Source organism: Camellia sinensis, chromosome 9, assembly GCF_055761805.1.
Source record: "Camellia sinensis isolate YWXY chromosome 9, ASM5576180v1, whole genome shotgun sequence".
NCBI lineage: Eukaryota > Viridiplantae > Streptophyta > Magnoliopsida > Ericales > Theaceae > Camellia > Camellia sinensis.
Genome location: NC_138969.1, coordinates 164,472,217 through 164,492,363, shown reverse-complemented (window position 1 = coordinate 164,492,363; position 20,147 = coordinate 164,472,217). Strand labels below are relative to the sequence as shown.

The 20,147-nt window shown below is 34.7% G+C and overlaps 1 protein-coding gene across 1 annotated transcript; it reads left to right on the top strand.

Annotated features, from left to right (window-relative positions):
- Window positions 1–17,167: 17,167 nt before the first annotated feature.
- LOC114258714 (uncharacterized) lies at window positions 17,168–18,420 on the top strand. Its single transcript, XM_028198696.2, has 2 exons — window positions 17,168–17,814; window positions 18,149–18,420. Exons 1-2 carry the CDS (start codon window positions 17,328–17,330, stop codon window positions 18,154–18,156), a joined length of 495 nt encoding a protein of 164 aa, XP_028054497.2. The 5' UTR covers window positions 17,168–17,327; the 3' UTR covers window positions 18,157–18,420.
- The last annotated feature ends 1,727 nt before the right edge of the window (window positions 18,421–20,147 follow it).

Sequence of the window (20,147 nt, the reverse complement as noted above, 5' to 3'; positions counted from 1 at the left end):
GCACAACCCGGCCAACAAGAAACAGAATACGGGATCGACAACTAGCCCCAGCCAAGGGAGTGGTTTCATACCACCCTGTTCTGAGTGTGGCAAGAAGCACAAAAGGGTCTGCTACAAAATATCTGGAGCCTGTTACAGGTGTGGCAAGGTGGGTCACATGGTTAAAGACTGCCCCTCTGCTCCACAAGCCAGTAGTAAAGCTGCACCAAGCGTGGCAGCATCAACTGTAGCACCAAAGCTTAACCCCAGAGCTACCGGGAAAGAGCCCATGAGGCAGGGCCGAGTGTTCGCCCTAGTACCGGGAGACGTGCAAAATACTAAAACCATTGTGTCAGGTATCCTCTCTATTTGTACACAAAATGCATATGTATTGATTGATTCGGGGTCTACACATTCTTATGTATCGCATGCTTTCTCACAGAAATTGAATAGACCCTTAGAACCCATGAACTATCTGCTAGCCGTATCATCACCCGTAGGAGGATCCATGACATGTGCTTATATGTACCCCGCATGTGAAATCATTGTTGGGGATATGCATCTGTTTATTGATTTACTACCATTGAACATTGATCATTTTGACGTAATACTGGGGATGGATTGGTTACAAAAATATCATGCCACTATTGATTGTGTGACCAAGCAAGTTGTTTTCCGCCCACCTGGTTTGCCTGAATTTGTGTTTAATGGGAGTGGAGTAGTACATCCCCCGTATTTGATTTCGTCAGTGAAAGCCGTTAAATTAATTAGAAATGGATGCAAAGGATATCTGTGTTCTGTGCTGACTGTGTCTACTGATGATAGTGTTAAAACTGATGTGAATTGTATTCCTATAGTCAGGGAATTCCCAGATGTATTTCCAGATGATCTGCCAGGGGATTTGATTGACAGGGAAATTGAATTTACCGTTGATGTGATTCCGGGTACACAGCCGATATCGAAAGCTCCTTACAGAATGGCCCCAACTAAACTAAAAGTGCAACTGCAGGAACTGCTGGACAAGAAGTTTATCAGGCCTAGTACTTCACCGTGGGGTGCACCGGTTTTGTTTGTAAAGAAGAAAGATGGCTCACTGAGACTGTGCATTGATTACCGTGAATTGAACAAGGTAACTGTGAAAAATAAATACCCATTGCCACATATTGATGATTTATTTGATCAGTTACAGGGTGCACAAGTGTTTTCCAAGATTGATCTCAGATCGGGGTATCATCAACTGAAGGTTAAACCGGAAGACATTGATAAAACTGCTTTTAGAACGAGGTATGGCCATTATGAATTTTTAGTTATGCCATTCGGAGTCACGAATGCCCCTGCTGCTTTTATGGACCTCATGAACAGAATTTTTAAACCATACCTTGATGATTTTATTGTAGTGTTTATTGATGACATATTGATTTACTCTAAAAGTATAGAACAACATGAACATCATCTGAGACTTGCCCTACAGACCCTAAGAGAACAGAAACTGTATGCTAAACTGTTTAAGTGTGAATTTTGGCTTGACCATGTTATGTTTTTGGGGCATGTTGTTAGCAAAAATGGAATTTCTGTTGATCCGCAGAAAATTGAAGCTGTAGTGAACTGGCCTAGACCGAAAAATGTGACTGAAGTCCGAAGCTTTTGGGGATTGGCTGGATATTACGGACGATTTGTCAAAGATTTCTCCAAAATTGCCCTACCATTGACTCAGTTAACTCAGAAGGGGACATCATTTGACTGGACTGACCAAAAAGAATCTGCTTTTCAGGAGTTGAAAACTCGATTAGTGACTGCACCGGTTCTTACCTTACCTTCAGGTACGGATGGTTATACTGTATTTAGTGATGCTTCTCATAAGGGTTTGGGGTGTGTTTTAATGCAGAATGGGAGAGTTATTGCTTATGCTTCCCGACAGTTGAGACCACATGAAAAGAACTACCCGACCCATGACCTGGAACTTGCTGCAGTAGTATTTGCGCTGAAAATCTGGCGTCACTACCTGTACGGGGTGACATGTGAAGTATACACCAACCACAAGAGCTTAAAATATTTCTTCACACAGAAGGAACTAAATATGAGACAGCGCAGATGGCTAGAACTAATCAAAGACTATGATCTACAGATTCTGTACCATCCGGGAAAGGCTAATACTGTCGCCGATGCATTGAGCCGAAAGTCAATTTCCAACTTAGCTTGTTTACTCACCGGACAGAAAGAGCTGCTTGGCGACCTTGACAAATTTGAAATTGAAGTTGTTTTGAGAGAACAATGTGGAACCTTAGCTGCTATTTCTGCTCAACCGACACTGATTGAAGAGATTAAAGAGAAACAGCAACTGGATGATTTCTTGAAAAAGATCATCGAAGAAAGAGAATCTAAACCGAGACCGGGATTCAAATTTGAGAACAATGTACTGAAATTTCATGAAAGACTGTGTGTACCAAATGATACTGAACTGAAAAGAAGAGTTCTGCAAGAGGGCCACAATTCAAAATTGTCTATCCACCCGGGGAATACGAAAATGTACCAAGATCTGAAACAGAATTTCTGGTGGCCGGGAATGAAGAAAGAAATTGCCGACTTTGTGTCCAAATGTCTTCATTGCCAACAAGTCAAAGCCGAACATCAACGACCTGCCGGATTATTGCAACCCCTACCCATACCAGAGTGGAAATTGGAGCATATCACGATAGATTTTATCGTCGGGTTACCTCGCTCCAGAAAAGGTATAGATTCAATTTGGGTTATTGTTGATAGACTAACCAAATCTGCTCACTTCTTACCTGTCAAGACAATCTATAATGCGGACAAATTGGCTGTTATCTATATTGATGAAATTGTGAGACTGCACGGAGTGCCTGTGTCTATTGTTTCTGACAGGGATTCGAAGTTTACCTCGAGGTTTTGGCAAAGCCTACAGACTGCACTGGGTACTGAACTGAGACTGAGTAGTGCCTATCATCCTCAGACAGATGGCCAATCAGAAAGGACCATTCAAACTCTGGAGGATTTACTGAGAATGTGTGTCCTTGATTTTCAGGGAGACTGGGAAAGTCATCTGCCATTAGTTGAATTCGCCTACAACAACAGCTACCATTCTAGTATTGGTATGGCGCCTTTCGAGGCATTGTATGGCAGAAAATGTAGATCTCTGATTTGCTGGGCAGAAGTTGGAGATGGGCCTTTGCTTGGGCCCGAGATTGTTTATGAAACAACTGAGAAAATGAAACTGATACAACAGAGATTGAAAACTGCACAGAGCAGACAGAAGAGTTATGCTGACGTCAGAAGACGAGACAGAGAGTATGAAGTAGGTGATCACGTATTTGTAAAAGTGACACCGATGAAAGGCCAGACTCGTTTTGGAGTCAAAGGCAAGTTAGCGCCAAGATACGTCGGACCGTATGAGATTATTGAGAAAATTAATCCGGTGGCGTATCAAGTTGCACTCCCTCTGGAAATGGAGCACATGCATAATGTTTTCCATATTTCGATGTTAAGAGATTATCTCCGAGATCCCTTCCATGTAATAGAGCCTACCCATGTAGTGTTGAGTGATGACTACACTTACGAGGAACGGCCTATACAGATTGTAAACAGACGGATCAAGAAACTGAGGAACAAAGAGATCCCGCTAGTGAAAGTCGACTGGCAGAACCATGGTGGCATGTATGCCACTTGGGAAAGGGAAAATGACATGGCTAAAAGATATCCTGAACTATTTCCACTGAACCCTGTTTTCTTCCAGAATGAAGGTAACTCGAGTTTAGAGGACTAAACTCTTTATAAGGAGGGGAGACTGTAATAACCCTCACCACTGCTTACCGTTAAACATTGATTACCGTTAAACTGAACTGATTGTGACTGATAATTGAACTGATTAAAGTACTGAACTGACTGACTGAAAACTGGAACTGGATTGAATGAGTACATCTGTTTGAATTGCATTTTATCTGTTGATTGATTATTTGATCTGTTTGTGTTTTGTGTTTAAACTGCTAATTGAAGGCCTTATCGGCGGCCGAATTGGGAATTGATTGGTGTTTTATGATCCTCATAATTAACGTGATTTTATAGTGTATTTATCTGAAAGCTGATTAAATTAGATTAAAACGAGTTAATTGCAAAGTTTGCCGTAATTACCAAATTGCCACCCTTAGTGGCCCACTCAATATAACATGTGAGCCTTGTATACACTTGAAACAAACATTTCCTCAGCCCTTTCTTGAGCCTTGCCGACCTAGAGAGTAGAGAGGGAGAGAAATTGGTTTTTCACCTTGAATTGCTCGGAAACTTGAAGAATTGCTTGGTAATTGAAGTGTAGATTGCTAAATTGGACCTCTAGACTTGCATTCAAGGAACCTAGGTAAGGATTTCATCTTCTCATTTTTGTGTTTGAACTAATTCTTGCATGGTCCATGTTAAATTGTAGAGCTAAGTCATGTTTTAGTTCATACATGTTGATATAGAGCATAATTCATGCATGCATGTTTGAGTTGTTTTCATGGCAAAAGGTTACATGCATGTTCATAATTATGTTTAAGTCCAAGATTTCATCATGTTTTGAAATGGATTGGCTCCTTATAGCATCAAGTTGGAGCTTCAAAATGATTTGAATTCATGCATGTTTACATGTTCATCTTGTTCTTGAAAAATTGTTTGAAATTGAGTTTGAATTAAACACCCTTGGGCTTTGATTTCTCAAATTGAGCTTTGAACCATGTTATTCTATGTGTTTACAAATGTTTTCCAGAAAATGGGCCCAAGAGGATTGGTTTTGATGCATCTGAATGTGAGTTTGAGCTTGGAGGTGCAATCTGGAATTCCCAGATTCTGCACTTCCGCTCGAGCGGGGGGAGTGCCGCTCGAGCGTGAAATCCGAGCATCCAGCATCTCTCTGCACTGTTTTACAGTCCGCTCGAGCGAAGGATTGGGCGCTCGAGCGGAGTCATGTCTCAAGCTCGAGCGGGCGTCGAGCGGAGATTTCACCCATCCAGTACTTTTACAGTACGCTCGAGCGGGAAAGTTTATGCTCGAGCGTGTACCTTTGTTGCATGTCCGCTCGAGCGGGGAAACATGCGCTCGAGCGGGACTCTGTTTTTCTGAAAATTCCGAGACTGTTTTCTGATCACATCTTTGTATCCTCATCCCATTCTAGGCATTCTTAGACCTAGTTTAAGGCATCTTCTTGAGGATATAGATGTAAAACACACCGAGGCAAATTAGGGATTAAGTTGTTATCTTTCCCAACTGTGTAGCTTAGTGTGTGTTCAACCTGTGAACTGTGTAGGGTTGGCGACTGGGGAGACACGCTCTAGCATACTGTAGCCCAAACTCTGTGAGTAACGATTGTGTGAAGATATGTTCAAATGATTATCTCCTGAATACTGAACTGAACTGTTTACTGAACTGATATTGTTTACTGAATGAATGTATGTCCTATCTTCTAAACTGTATTGTGGCATCCTTAGCACCTACTGTTTACTGTTACTGTTACAGAGATCTCTGTCGGTTCCCTCGTGGGATCACTACTGTTTACTGATTGATGGCCATCATTACTGTTCGGTCTTTAAGACCCACTGTTTACTGCTATGCTAATGGATGTACCATATATGACTGAATAACTGTTCTGACTGAAAGACTGAAGTATTGTTTAATGAACTGATTTCATTACTGTAAGGACATTTCATTCATAACCCCTTTACGCATTATGCTATTCACTGGGCTTTAGCTCACTGTTTATATATATGTGTAGGTGCTCAGCCGCCAGATCGGAGCTAGGAGCGTGGGTTAGACTCCAGTTTTGTCAAGCCAGCCTTTGTGCCTCACTGAGAGGTTCCGAGTTGCCATGCTATGGCTTTGGGGTGTCTTGTTTTTCCCCCGTCTGTCTCCATACTGTTTGGATTACTGTATAGACTGTTAACTGCTAACCGTACTGTTATCAAGGGATTAGGTCCCTGTACTGTGTGACTGTAAATTTTGTATAGACTGTACTGTTTGTATATGTGAATGCATGAAAAATCTTTTTGGCATACAGACTAACACAGCTCAACGGACATTATTCATTTACTGTATTGGCTTCCGCCAGGCCCTGTACTCTATTTTACTGTACTACTGTTCTCCAAGCCTTCGGTAATCCCGGATTACTGGCCGGTTATGGTGCTAAACTCATAGCGCCGGGTTTGGGTCGTGACAAGGGCAATAGTCAAATTGCCTGAACCTAAAAAGAAGAAATTAGGTAAAAAATGAATTGAATGCATATTCCTTGGCCATACATAGCAAAGCATATAGATTTCTGGTAGTAAAGCCCAATGGTTCAGTGGAAACAAATACCATCATTGAATCAAGTGATGCGGTATTTTATGAGAATCGTTTCACAACCATTCCAATGTTGGATTCTAATCAAGAAAATAAATCAACTCCTTTGATGTCTACAGAGGAAAGTGAATGACATGAACCCATTGAGCCTAATGAACCTAATGAGCCTATTGAGCTAAGAGAGAGTAAGAGGGCGAGGACTGAGAAATCATTTGGCCTTGATTTCATTATTTACCCTGTAGAAGGAACTAGGAAAGTTTTTTTGTAAGCAAATAATGATTTCTTTGAATATGGATTCAGATCCATTAACCTTTAAGAAGGCTATAAAGTCTCAAGATGTTACTTTCTAGAAAGAAGCAATAAACGATGAGATGGATTCTATCATGGGTAACAATACTTGGATACTTGTTGATTTGCCACATGGATCTAAACCAATTAGTTGTAAATGGATTTTCAAAAGGAAAACGAAAGTTGATGGCAAAATTGACAAGTTCAAAGCAAGATTAGTTGCTAAGGGTCTTACTCAAAAGGAGGGTATCGATTATTTTGATACTTATGCTCTGGTGGCCAGAATCGTCACTATTCGAGTGTTGATTGCTTTAGCCTCAATCTACAAGCTTGAAATCCATCAAATGGATGTTAAGACTGCTTTCTTAAATGGAGAGTTAGATGAGGAAATTTACATGCAACAACCGGAAGGATTTGTTGTACAGTGTCAAAAACACAAAGTGTGTAAATTCGTAAAGTCACGATATGGACTGAAACAAGCACCAAAACAGTGGCATGAGAAATTTGATAAAGTAATAATGTCAAATGGTTTTAGGAAACATGAATCTGATAAGTGTGTGTACAGTAAGTTTACTGATAATAGAGGTGTAATCATATGTCTATATGTAGATGATGTGCTTATTTTTGGTGCTGACAATGATGTCATTGAAAGTACTAAAAGCTTATTGTCGTCTAGCTTTAGTATGAAAGACATGGGCTCGGCTGATGTAATTCTGGGTATTAAAATCAAACTAGAGGACAATAATTTGATTCTTACCTAGTCGCACTACATTGAGAAAATTCTTAAGAAATTTAATCAATATAATTGTACACCCATGTCTATACCTTTTGATTTAAATTTGAAATTGTGTCATAATATTGGAAGAGCTGTTGATTAGCTAGAATATTCAAGAATGATAGGTAGCCTGATGTATGCCATGACTTGCAGTAGACCTGATATTGCATTTGCAGTGGGAAAACTTAGTAGATACACTAGTAATCCTAGTAGTGTGCATTGGCATGCTGTTAACCAAGTACTTAGGTACTTAAGGAAAACAATAGACTATGGAATAGTCTATAATGGCTATCCAGCAATGTTGGAAGGATTCACGGATGTTAGTTGGATAACTGACTGTGAAGATCACTCGTCCACGAGTGGTTAGATTTTTACTCTTGAAGGAGGAGCTATCTCCTGGGGTTCTAAGAAGCAAACATGCATAACAGACTCAACAATGGCGTCAGAGTTTGTAGCATTGGCTTCTTGTAGCAAAGAGGCAGAGTGGCTAAGGTATGGCCAAAACCTATACCACCAATATCTTTGCATTGTGATAGTGAAGCAACTCTATCACGGGCCTATAGCCATGTTTATAATAGAAAGTCCAGGCATATAGGACTAAGACATAGCTGTGTTAGGCAATTAATCACAGAAGGTGTAATTACCATTAGTTATGTAAAGTCAAGTGAAAACTTGGCTGACCCCTTAACAAAGGGACTTGCAAGGGATTTGGTGTGGAAAACATCACAGGGGATGGGTCTTAATCCCACTTAACATAGTCACTCCTGGTGGAAACTCGACTCAATGCTTAAAAAAACATCAAGTCTTGAGTTCAATGAGCCCAAGTACACCATATGTCATGATTGCAAGCACTTAGTTTTATTTCATGCTCATTCCAAGGTTGAAGTGCTTGGTACCTGTAATGCGGAAAGAAGAGGATGAGTTAGCAAACTCTTAATAAGCTTACAATTGGGTTGTTAGAGTACTGTAAATTACAGAGATACTCTCAATAAGCTTACCTATGTGAGTGTAGGAGGTGGTGCCGCTTCTTATAAATCCAAGGGCTTGACTCTAGAGCGCTCATAAAACAGGATATAGACACAATGCCAATCCACGTGTCGGTTTGTTTGAATACTTGAGGTAACCTATACTGTACATGAGACATGTCTAGTTAGTCGTATAAGATCACTAGTTCAAAGGCAAGTCCACCATGCCATCTTGACTAACTTTGAGATGTCTTCACTAAGTGAATGATTCAAATCGTAAGATATCGTCACCTATGCATAAGGTTGCCAAGTGAACCAAGAGTCATTATCTGGTATTTTGAAAATGGTGGGGGAACGTTAGGAAATTTTCAAAATGATTTTTAGAATGTATAGTTTAGTTTTGGGTGTTTTCAAAACCATCCTTGTTTTTCTTTGGAAAGCTTGAAATAAGCTTGGGGACTTTGTCCCACATCGAAAAGAGAGGAAAACATAGAGCACTTAATAAAGTGCTACATGGAATATTCATTTGAATATGGAATTGTGAGGTGAAAGCTAGTGTGCATACACTCACACCAAAAGGATGGTGCTTCGCACCATCCGCACACGCATACGTGTGTGTGCGCGTAGAATGGCAGTGGGCTGTGTGGCGTTTGATGGTGCACTTTGCACTTAGCACGGACTTATCGGCGCCATGAGGGCGCTTTCCTATTTGTATCGAACAGGTTGAAGTGATAACGTGGATCCACCGTGGCATGGGTGACGTGGAATACAGTCATCTCCATGTGGCAGTGACGTGGCGCCCGTTGGTGATGAGTCAACCAACCGATCGAACGGTTGTGTGTCCGATCTAGAGCAGTTTGATCATAGCCGTTAATTAGAAGATACGCGCGATCGTACGGATAAGATGGTACCCGATCGTGATCAGGTGTAATTAGTCAAGGTATCTATTCGCTGAGAGAATGATTTGTACCATAGATTGCCGATCCAACAGTCAGATCTAATCGAATGCGATTAAGGGACATGACCATTTGATCAGATCTATCAAGGCCTATAAATAGGCTACGAAATTAGCCCTTTCAATCTATCTAAAAATTCAAAATTCATTCCTGCAATTCTCTCTCTCTCTTTCTCTCTCTCTTCCTCTTGATTTAGAGTTTTCGATTAAAAGTTTCTTAAGTAAAGTTTTGCTTTTCTTACTGGTAATCAAGTTCTGCAGATTTCATTATCAGTGTCTTAGTTTTCTTGATTATATCAAGGGTATTCTGATTTATTATCGTCAGTGCAGACGTCAGTAGACTTGATCTTTAGATCAGGCTTTATTGTATCTTGGAGGCAAATTTACTGTAACCCCATGCACACCTTTTTATGGATGCAAATATTGTCTTTAGGAAAACGACTTACTAACGTGACTTGAAACATCAAATTTCTGGTCTACATAGACAAGTTTATCACCAAGTTTTGAAGACCCAAAGACCACCAACTAAAGAATTCAAGACAAATTGTTCTAACAATCTGGTCTTCAGTGGGTATTATTTGACACACAAATTGAATATGATGGAGCGGCCAAAGGCAACCTATGTAAAGTTTATGTTGGGTTCTCCTAATTGATTTTTGCACTTTCGAAGAATCGAAAAGGTCCAAAGTGCTATGGTCTTGTGTTGGCTTTGCAAACTTTTTGGTTCTATGGTTGAAAAGAAATGTGTGGTTGAAAAGAAGCGATCTGTTGAGAGTTAGAGTCGAAAACACTTTAAACTTAGTCGGAAAAGGACATTCGGGGGGCAAAAATACAAAATAGTGCCCCAACCACTGTTGGGATGTAACGGGCAGCTTCCTTGTACCAAAAATGACCTATGAGAACTGATGGTACATAAATAAGACTCATAAATTGTGAGTTAGAGTTGAAAATACCTTAAACTTAGTCGAAAAATGGCGTTCGAAAGCAGCCTTCCAACTACTGTTGGAATGTAACGGGTAGCTTTCTCGTGCCAAAAATGACCTATGAAAACTTCCGGTACACAAATAGGATATGTAGATTGGGAGTTTGAGTCAAAAACGCCTTAAACTTAGTCGAAAAATGGCATTTGGGAGGCGAAAATGCAAAACAGGCCCCCAGCCACTTCTGGGATGTAACGGGCAGCTTCCTCGTGCCAAAAATGGCCTATGAGAACTGATGGTACGTGAATAGAACACATAAATTGGGAATTAGAGTCGAAAACGCTTTAAAGTTAGTCGAAAAAGGTGTTCGGAAGGCGAAAATGTAAAACAGCCCTCAAACCACTGTTGGGATATAACGGACAGCTTCCCCATGTCAAATATGACATGTGGGGGTAGACGGTATGTAAATAGGACACATAAGTTAGGAGTTAGTCGAAAACACCTTCAGCTTAGCCGAAAACGGCATTTGGGGCCAAAAATGAAACAATAATAATTAATTATGTACAACGATTACTTGTAAAATATTATTGGTGGCATGATATATGTGTTCGAGTTTTACATAATAGTCTTTATATACATTCGAGTATGCAAAACTAATGATTAATTTGAAAAGATTAATTACATTCGAGTTTTATATGATTTTCTTTTAGAATTTTAAACATGTCAATATTCAGTCAATACTAATGATTAATTTTATTTTTACAAATAGTTTTTGGTGTGGCATTGTGGATACAACTTTTTTTTGACAATTATGGAGGACATTGTTTTTAGTCTACGGATTACTATTGTTCATACAAATTATTTTTTTGGCATGGTACAAATTACTTTTTGTTGTGACACAAATTAACTTGTGTACAAAGGGCATGGTTTAGTTTAATCCTTTGTTCTATATGGAATTATATTTTTGAGGTTGGATTATACTTGGTTCGTATGGAATTTCTATTACTTTTGGAATTTGACATTAAAATATGAAATTTTTTGGATGGTTAAAAGTGAAATATGTGCACGTTGTGAAATGGTTGATAATATAATCAGTGTATATGGATTATTTTGTTTATATATCGGGTACAACTTGCACTAATAATAGAATAAACATAGGTGGTTGAGAAATTAAAATTTTTGGTGACTAAATATTTGTTAGCCAAAAATGTAAGCAAGCGGTTTTTATGACTAAATATTTAGTAGCAAAAAAAACAAACGAAAAAGTTTTGGCACCAAATAGTTAGTAGCCAAAACAATATTGTCGACTAAATATTTTAATCACGAATGAACAATATACCTTTGACGACTAAAATGTTTGACCGTAAAATATAATGCAATGAAAATATCCAGTTTTTTGGCGACTAAACTATTTGGTGGCTAATGGTGACATAAAATGGCGACTAAAATATGTAGTCACTAAATGTATTATTATTAGCGACTAAATATTGTAGTTGCTGAAAGAGAATTTCATTTTGATTTAATTACTTTAGGCGACTAAATCTTTTGTTGCCAAAAAGTGACTATTGACGACCAAGTTTCTTTTAGTAGCCGAAGATAATATAATTAGCGACCAACGTAATTTTAGTCGACATTGACTATTGCTGACAAGGCTTTAGCGACTAAATAGGCGACAAAAAACTTTAGTTGCTTTGACTTTTGGCGACTAAAAAAGTCTTCGATGACGACAAAATTGGTAGTTGAAAGTGATATATATACTAATGATTAATTTGAAAAGATTAATTATATTGAGTGGTCAAATGTACGGATTCATAAATGAAGGGGATAAAATGATATACGTTAATAATTGATGGGGTCTTAGTGTGATTAACCAAAAAAATTGATTAGAATATGAAAAAAAAAATCACTAAAAAAGCATACCAATTTTCAAAAACTACACAAAGAGTCAAACTACTCTCTACATTCTAACAAGTCAAAATATGGGTTAAGAATTGTCAAAAAAAAAACAAAAAACAAAAAACAAAAAAACAAAAAACAAACAACCCATTGGAGACGCTATGGTTGCCTATGATCCAACTTTTTTCTGTGTAAAGTAAGGGAAACCACTTGTTAGGTTGAAATTAGTCTTATACATTATAGCATGGTTTCCAATCACAAGTGGTCATCCGCCTAACTTCTTGATACATAGGTATTTACTATTTAGACATTGTTTTAGTCATCAAGTTATTTCTAGAAGGCCCGGTGGTGAAGGCATTGCCTTCCCACAGCCATAAGTCAAGTTCGACTTTTGGGAGGTGTGAAAAATCCTGAATTTTCCAATGGTTCTCTTCGAAAACCTCGCATTGTACACCGATCGAAACTTAGTCATGACTGGAGCGGTTAATGAGCTCTACTGGTGCCTCGGTGGTGGGTCCCTTCCATGGGTTGGGTTAAATAAGTTATTTTTAGAAGGCATGGCCTAGGCTATCCCCAATCAGTCAGAAAGGTTTGTGTGTTACTGTATACCAAATTCTATATTATCCACGTTTTGGATATGGTCAAAATTGTTGGGCTCATGGGAACAAAATTATGTAAATGAAAAAAAATATTTATATATATATATATTTAACTTATCCAAATTAAAGATCATTATATAAGAAGAATTTTTAGAGGTGTAAAGTTCAATGCATGTTTTTAGGTGTTAGGATTTAGGAGAGGCACTTTACAAAGTGTACTAATAGGCTCTATGTTCTTGACAAATGTTGTTCTTAGTACTAAATGGGTTGCACCATTATTAGTGAGAAAATAATTATAAATAGAATTTATATATATAATTTATACAAAAATAATATAACAACATTATTATAAACCAGCGTGGTAGTGCACATTACAATGAAAACATGTTATGTTTGTATTATCAACACTAGAAAACTATGTACACATGATGCATGCCTGTATAATCAAAATTGAAAATAAAAAGTTGGGCAATTATAGAGGGGTAATTGGGGATTTTTTTTTTTTTAAAATGTGTGACATAATAGTTTTGCCACGTAAATTTTGTGTTTTAGATAATATAAAGGATGATTAACGAATCATCACAACCACTCGATTATATGGTTTGTCAATCATCTACCTAATCATAGAATTATGTTTTCTTCTATTTAGTTCCAAACCAACTCCCAAAAAAGAAAAGAAAAGAAAAACTACTTATGTACAGATTGGATTCAAAAAGGAAAAGATAAAGAAAAGAAGAAGAATAGAAGGATTCTAGCTCCACTGTGATTAATTTGTGCAAAGCAGTTATAAAGTATTTTCCAACAATGCTAATTAATTAATTAATATAGCTAGTAAAAATTCAATAAAAAAATGTCTTTACTATTTTAGTTACTCAATTTTTTTATCACGTCGTCTAATCACATACTATATCAATATAAATAAATTTAAGAGTGATCTTTTTTTAAAAAAAATTAATATTACTTATAATTAAAATATTTACAAATAAAATCACAAAAATAAAACTTGTGATGCGATCACGTGTCCAAACTCAATTTATTTTATTTAGTTATTGACCCACTATAATTTAGGAAGAAATTAAGGGCTAACATGATGGAGAGTTGAAATGGAAGGGAACAAGAACATTGGTAAGAGACTCTTTAACAAGCAAGCACCAGATACTACATAAAAATTCAAAAAATATTAAAAATTTTATATTAATGATTTAAATTTACTTGAAGTATGAGTTCACACTGCCAACTTTAAATATCAATTATAGATTTTTTTTTTTTTTTTTTTTTTTCTGATTCCATTTTTGTGACCATAGAATTAGACCATGCCAAAACTTTGCTTTCTTTGCATATGAACCAATCAAATCATGAGTCCCATCTCACGTTGCTAGATTTGCGTAGGTTGCCATTAATAGACCTAATTCAACCCAAGAGGGAAAATTGGAGACACACACACAGGAATGACCCTTCAGCCCATCATATGACTCCTTATATGATACACATTCATTTTGTTGTAAATTGATTAGGGCCTCTAATTTAGTAATTTTTTAGTTATTTGTTTAAAATATGAATTAAAAAAAATTAATATATTTGGAATGACTTTTTATGAAAAGATGTGTAAAACGTAAAGAGAAAAGAGAATCTTTGACTTTTTGGTATGGATTGTTGATTTTTTAACTAATTTAATAACTTTTTGAATTTTTAACTAAAAAAGAGGGTTCCCAAACGAAGCCTAAATTATCCCCTTGTCAGCCCAACTCAAGCCAAAAGTTATACCTATAGGCCATGTTTGTTTGGACGGACTGAATTAGCATTCACATGACTAATAGTCCTATGACTACCAATCCGTTGGATTATGTATCCTATCTTAACTAATAGTCAAGTTTAAAATAATTAGTCCGTATTTTAATTGTTTAACTAAATATCGGATTAATAATTTTATTGGACTATTAATCCAATCCTAAGCTCATATCCACCCAAACAAATTAGGCCATAAGGGAAAAAATCATTTTACCTATTCAAATTATGTCACTTTTATCTTATGAAATATTTATTTTAACAACTACTCGTTTAAATTATTAATATTAATTTAATTTATTCTAAACTGTTGATAAGGTATATATTTTTGACGAAATATCATACTTGTTAATAAACAAGAGATTAATTGAAGGTATTAATTCACTTTATCTCATAGTAATGGCGTTTGGAATTTATTTTTTCAATATATTTTTTGTTGGCTTTTATCTCAATTTGTAATTTTAAATATGTTGGTCAAATCCATTTGACATCAAATTTAAATTTACTTTATAAATTAAAATTTTAAATATTTTTTCAAGGTAAATAATTGAAAAATTATTAAGTACTCTCGGAATACTTTGTATTAATATTCCTTCACCAATCATCATTCACCATGTCCCCTTATGTTCCTCAATCACTCAACACAGAATCATAATGCCCCACATTTTTCACCAATCATAATATTATGGAACACTATGTGGTCATACTCCTGGAGTGCCCAATAATATTTATGACGTGAATTTATAAAATAAAAATAAAAATAAAAATAAAAAAATTTTAATGCACCAAATCTGATCACAAAAATAGACACAAACGAAACAAAAATATGTATTCAAATTCAGTAGTTGAATTTTGTGCACATACAAGACCTATATAAATATTATGTTTATGTGGTGTTGCCCCTTCCACAATTACCCTTAATTTTTATGTAGGTTAATTACATTTTTAATTTTCAAAATATAAATTTTATGTCATTTTAGTTCTCAATACTTAAATTGTGTCAATTAAGTCCCCTGATTTCCTCACCTCATTTGCTCAATAAATGTTGTTAAAGGCAATAGTAAATATAAACTTTTGGAAACCAAAATGACACAATTTAAAATTTTATGAACTAAAAATGTAATTTTTTTAATTGAGTTTTCATATTAATATCACATATTCTGGAGATTAAAAGCGTAATTTTTTAAAAGAGTTTTCACATTTATCTCTCATTTTAACAGGTCAACTAACATAATTAGGTTAAGGGATCAAATTAAACCTTCTTTATAAATTGTGTACTAAATTAACAGAATTTGTACATTAAAAACTAAAATGATACAAATAATATATTTACTATTTAGGGACTAAAAATGTAATTAATAATGTCACATATAATTTCCAATATTTCACACCGCAACTTGACCCTCTTTTTGTCTTTGCTCTTTTTCTTTATGGATATTTACACACAAGTTTTAATTTATGAACTTATATTTCATGGAATTAAGATTTTTTGGACATTTAAGTCTCATTAAATTTTAATAGTCAGAATTGCCTTTCAAACAATGCTTGTTCATCATTTATAATTACTCATAAAGAAAATATGATGATTTGACATTTATTTTGATTTTCAAAACTTTATAACATCAATTTTCAAATTGAAAGAAAAAAAAATTATGTGGAAAAAAAATGTTTTTTTTTTTAAATCAAAAAAATTGAATTATTTTTTTGTGTAAAACTGAAAATTTTGTATTTATAAAGGAGCATAATGATGGAATATTGATGAAAAAAAAACTGTAAAAATAAAAAATAAAAATTAAGTGTGCTTGGTTTGAGCTTTTTGGATTAAGTTTTTTGAAAATTAATTTTTTTGGTTTTCATATTTTTTTGTTTTTAGTGAATATTTTTAAAATTTTAAACATTTTTTTTATTTTTTTAGATACACCTTACTTAGATGTATCTAAAAAGTAAACAAATTGTGACAAAATATTTTTAAAAATTAATAAATACAAAAAAATATAAAAAAATATACTGAATTCTTGTATTTTTTTTTTGTATTTTTTGTATTTAGTGAATTTTTAAAAGATTTTTTTTACAAATTTTTTACTTTTTAAGTGTATTTATGTTAGGTGTGTCTAAAAAGTAAAAAAATTGCTTAAAATATTAAAAAAATTCAGTAAAAACAAAAAAATACAGAAAATAAGAAAATAGGATTTTCTAAAAAGTGTTTTTTGAAAATTGGAAACAAGCAAGCCTATGTTCTCAGTTATAAAACTGGAAAAATTTATAATATTCTCGATTTTATTAGATAGTTGAATCAAACCAATAAGTAGAAGGGCAAAAACGTCTCATACTTTGTTTTTTTGTCATCTGTTAGCAAAAAAATTATCTGAAACATTACTATACAAAATTGATAATTCTTAGTTTTAAAAATTAAAATTTAAAAAAAAAAATTGATAATGTTCTTATTTTAAAAAATTAAAAAATAAAATTGATAATATTTTCAATAGGATATTTAGGTAATTAACTATTTCTTTATTGAAAAATGATTTAGAGCACTAAAAGAGCATTAAATTGTCTTTTTCCTCTTTGTGTTTTGTCTTTTTCCTCTTTTCTTTCTATTTTAATTTTTTTTAGGCATGCCACATCATTAGAGCTGCTTTTAGTGGTCTTATTTTAGTGGTCTGTATCATAGTTGTTCTTTATTTGTGTCTGCCCTGAAACAGGGCTCGATCGCAATAGAATAAAACAAAAACATGTACTCTCTTTTGAAGATTCAATAAATTTTGGAGATTTTTAGATGTAAAAGACGAGAGAAATACCCTGTTTGGAAGATCAGAAAACGGAAGAGAAAAAACAAAAGAAGCAATGAAGAAATGTGAGCTTTGTAACTCTGTTGCAAGAATGTACTGCGATTCAGATCGAGCCATCCTCTGTTGGGACTGCGATTCCAAAGTTCACGCAGCCAATTTCTTAGTAGCCAAACACTCCCGAACTCTCCTCTGCCACGCTTGCCAGTCTCCGACTCCGTGGACCGCCTCTGGACCCAAGCTCGGGCCTACTGTCTCTGTTTGCGAGTCCTGTGTTCACACCAATAACAAAACTACTACAAATAATGATGATGATGATGACGATGAAAACAATGATCATGATGGAATTGAAAATGATGATGAAGATGAAGATGAAGATGGTGATGATAGCAGTGATGAAGATGAAGATGATGGTGAAAATCAGGTGGTTCCTCTGGCTCTAATGGCTCCGCCGCCGGGAGTTTCGAGTTCTTCGAGCAGTGAAGAATCTTCTAGAAGAGAAAGTATACCCAAATCATCAATTGGGTTTTCTTTTAAAAGATCAGGTGAATTGATCTTCTCAATGATTTTCCTCTTTTTTCTCTCTGCTCTGTTTTCATCTCCTCTGTTTTTGAAGATTTGATCTTTATGTTAATCATGATTCATAATGATTTTTCTTTTCTTTTTTTTCTTTTTTTATTACTCAGGGCACTGAAGAACATACTCTCTGTTTTTGTGTTATACATACATGTATATATATACACATACAGTATATAAATACATTTTCTCAATCATATCTTCAAATTTTTAGTATATTTTTTTTTTTAGACCCATGTTTCAAGTTTTGATCTATATCTTGATCATAACAATTTTTTTTTCCCTTTCTTTGGATTTACTCAGGGCACTGAAGCACATCTTCTCTCTCTCTCTCTCTCTCTCTGTGAAGAAGTTGAAGCAAGACTTTGATGACTATTATTGATGTGATTGAAGAGTGGGAAGCTTCAAGAGTTGTTAATGTTGTTGGTAATAGCTCTGTGATCTGGGTTAGTCTTAGGTTGATTAATGTTATAGTAATGCTAATTTAGCAATAATCTAACAATTAGTCCTGTCATTAGCTTGTACTAAACATGATTGTATCATTGGCTTATTGCTGTGAATTTGTGTTGTATCTCTGTTTTATGTGTTTTATGATGCTCAAATTGAAGACACCATTTGAAATAATTTGAAAATATGCTAACTTACCTCATTTTTCATTGATTTTTTTTCCCCATTTACAAGAACTAAATTCAAAGAAATGAAATATGTTTATTATTTTTATTATTTATTTATCCCATTTTGAGACAATGAGCTCCTTATTGAGTTGTGACTTGAATTGAGTGATTCTCTTTTTTTTAGCATGTGAGGTGAAAATTATTCAATGCAATATCTGATATTACTACACACTATACCAAATAATTATTCCATATAGGGAGCATAGATGAGATGTTGACTTTTTTTGCTTTTTTTTTTTTTTTTTTTGAAGAGACGTGTGAATCATAGGATATTGAATTTTAAATTATCTCAACCTAATATTTTTGTTGTCTTTCATGACTACGAATTATACAATATTTTAATCTTAACCTAGTACTTTGTAATCTTTTCATGATAATGAATTATATATTAGATTTGGCATGTTGCAGATAATACAGTTAAAGTGTTTCATGTTTTGCAAAATACAATTTGAATTAACAGTTTATGTTGATATGTTTTTTTGCATTTTTTATTATGACTTATAATAATTAGGATTTTTTCATAAGAACCAAGTCATATTTGTCTTGTGCATCACACGAAATTGAAGGAGTACTTTTATTCACTATATGGTTATTCTTAGTTAATTTTTTTCTCGAAATGGCCCCGGCAAAATAAAAATAAAAATATCATAATTCAACAAATCAATTGAAAGAGTATTTTTATTCACTAAGTGGTTATTCTTAGTTAATTTTTTCTTGAAATGGCCCGTCAAAATAAAAATAAAAATATCATAATTCAACAAATCTCATGATGTCATTGATGGCTTAAAAAAGTTCGAAGTGTCAGCTAATACGAAAACTCTACAAAATCATAAAAATGATAATAAATTTACCCAAAATTCTGAATTAATAGGTGTATATTTAACCAATATTAAGATCACTTCAAGAATAAATCTCACCTTTCATTATAATGTCTAAGTAATTTTTGAAACTTCTATTAAATTTGAATTTTTAGGGCTATTGTGGCTAATATTATTATGTAAGAAAATTTCCCCACTTGTTGGGTTGCTTAAAGGATGGGCAGCTAGCTAGTTAGCCAAGGACACATAAGCAAATACAGGGTGTACTGGAATTCCAATAAAATCATTATAGGACTGCATGCATGAGGGACCATACTCTGAAAGGGAATGTGGATGACAATGGTTTTGGACTTTGTTTGGTCCCTTCTGTGGCCACTAGTTATTGTCAAAGATGGTGCATGAACCAACCAACCAACCAGCCATCATCACCAAATAATCAAAAAACCACTGCGCAATTGTGGTTGATAGTTTCTTTCTAAGTCTGCATGTGCCACAGGTTTTGGTTCCTTGTTTTGTATAGCTTAGCTTCACGAGGTATACACAAAGTTATGAATGTTTGTGGAGTGTGTTATGTTATTTTATAATAAAAATTAAGAGGATTTATACATAGCTCTTTATAGATGGATTTATTGTTTAATAGGATCTGTGAGAATTAGTGGTATATTAAACACCATAAAAAAAAAAAGTTACTAATTGTTGATTTTCAGCGGCAGTATAAAAATTTTATCACAAAAACTAATTATATATTTTAACGACAATTTAAAAAAATCGTCACTAATTTTTATCTTTCAGTGACAGTTTTAAAAATTC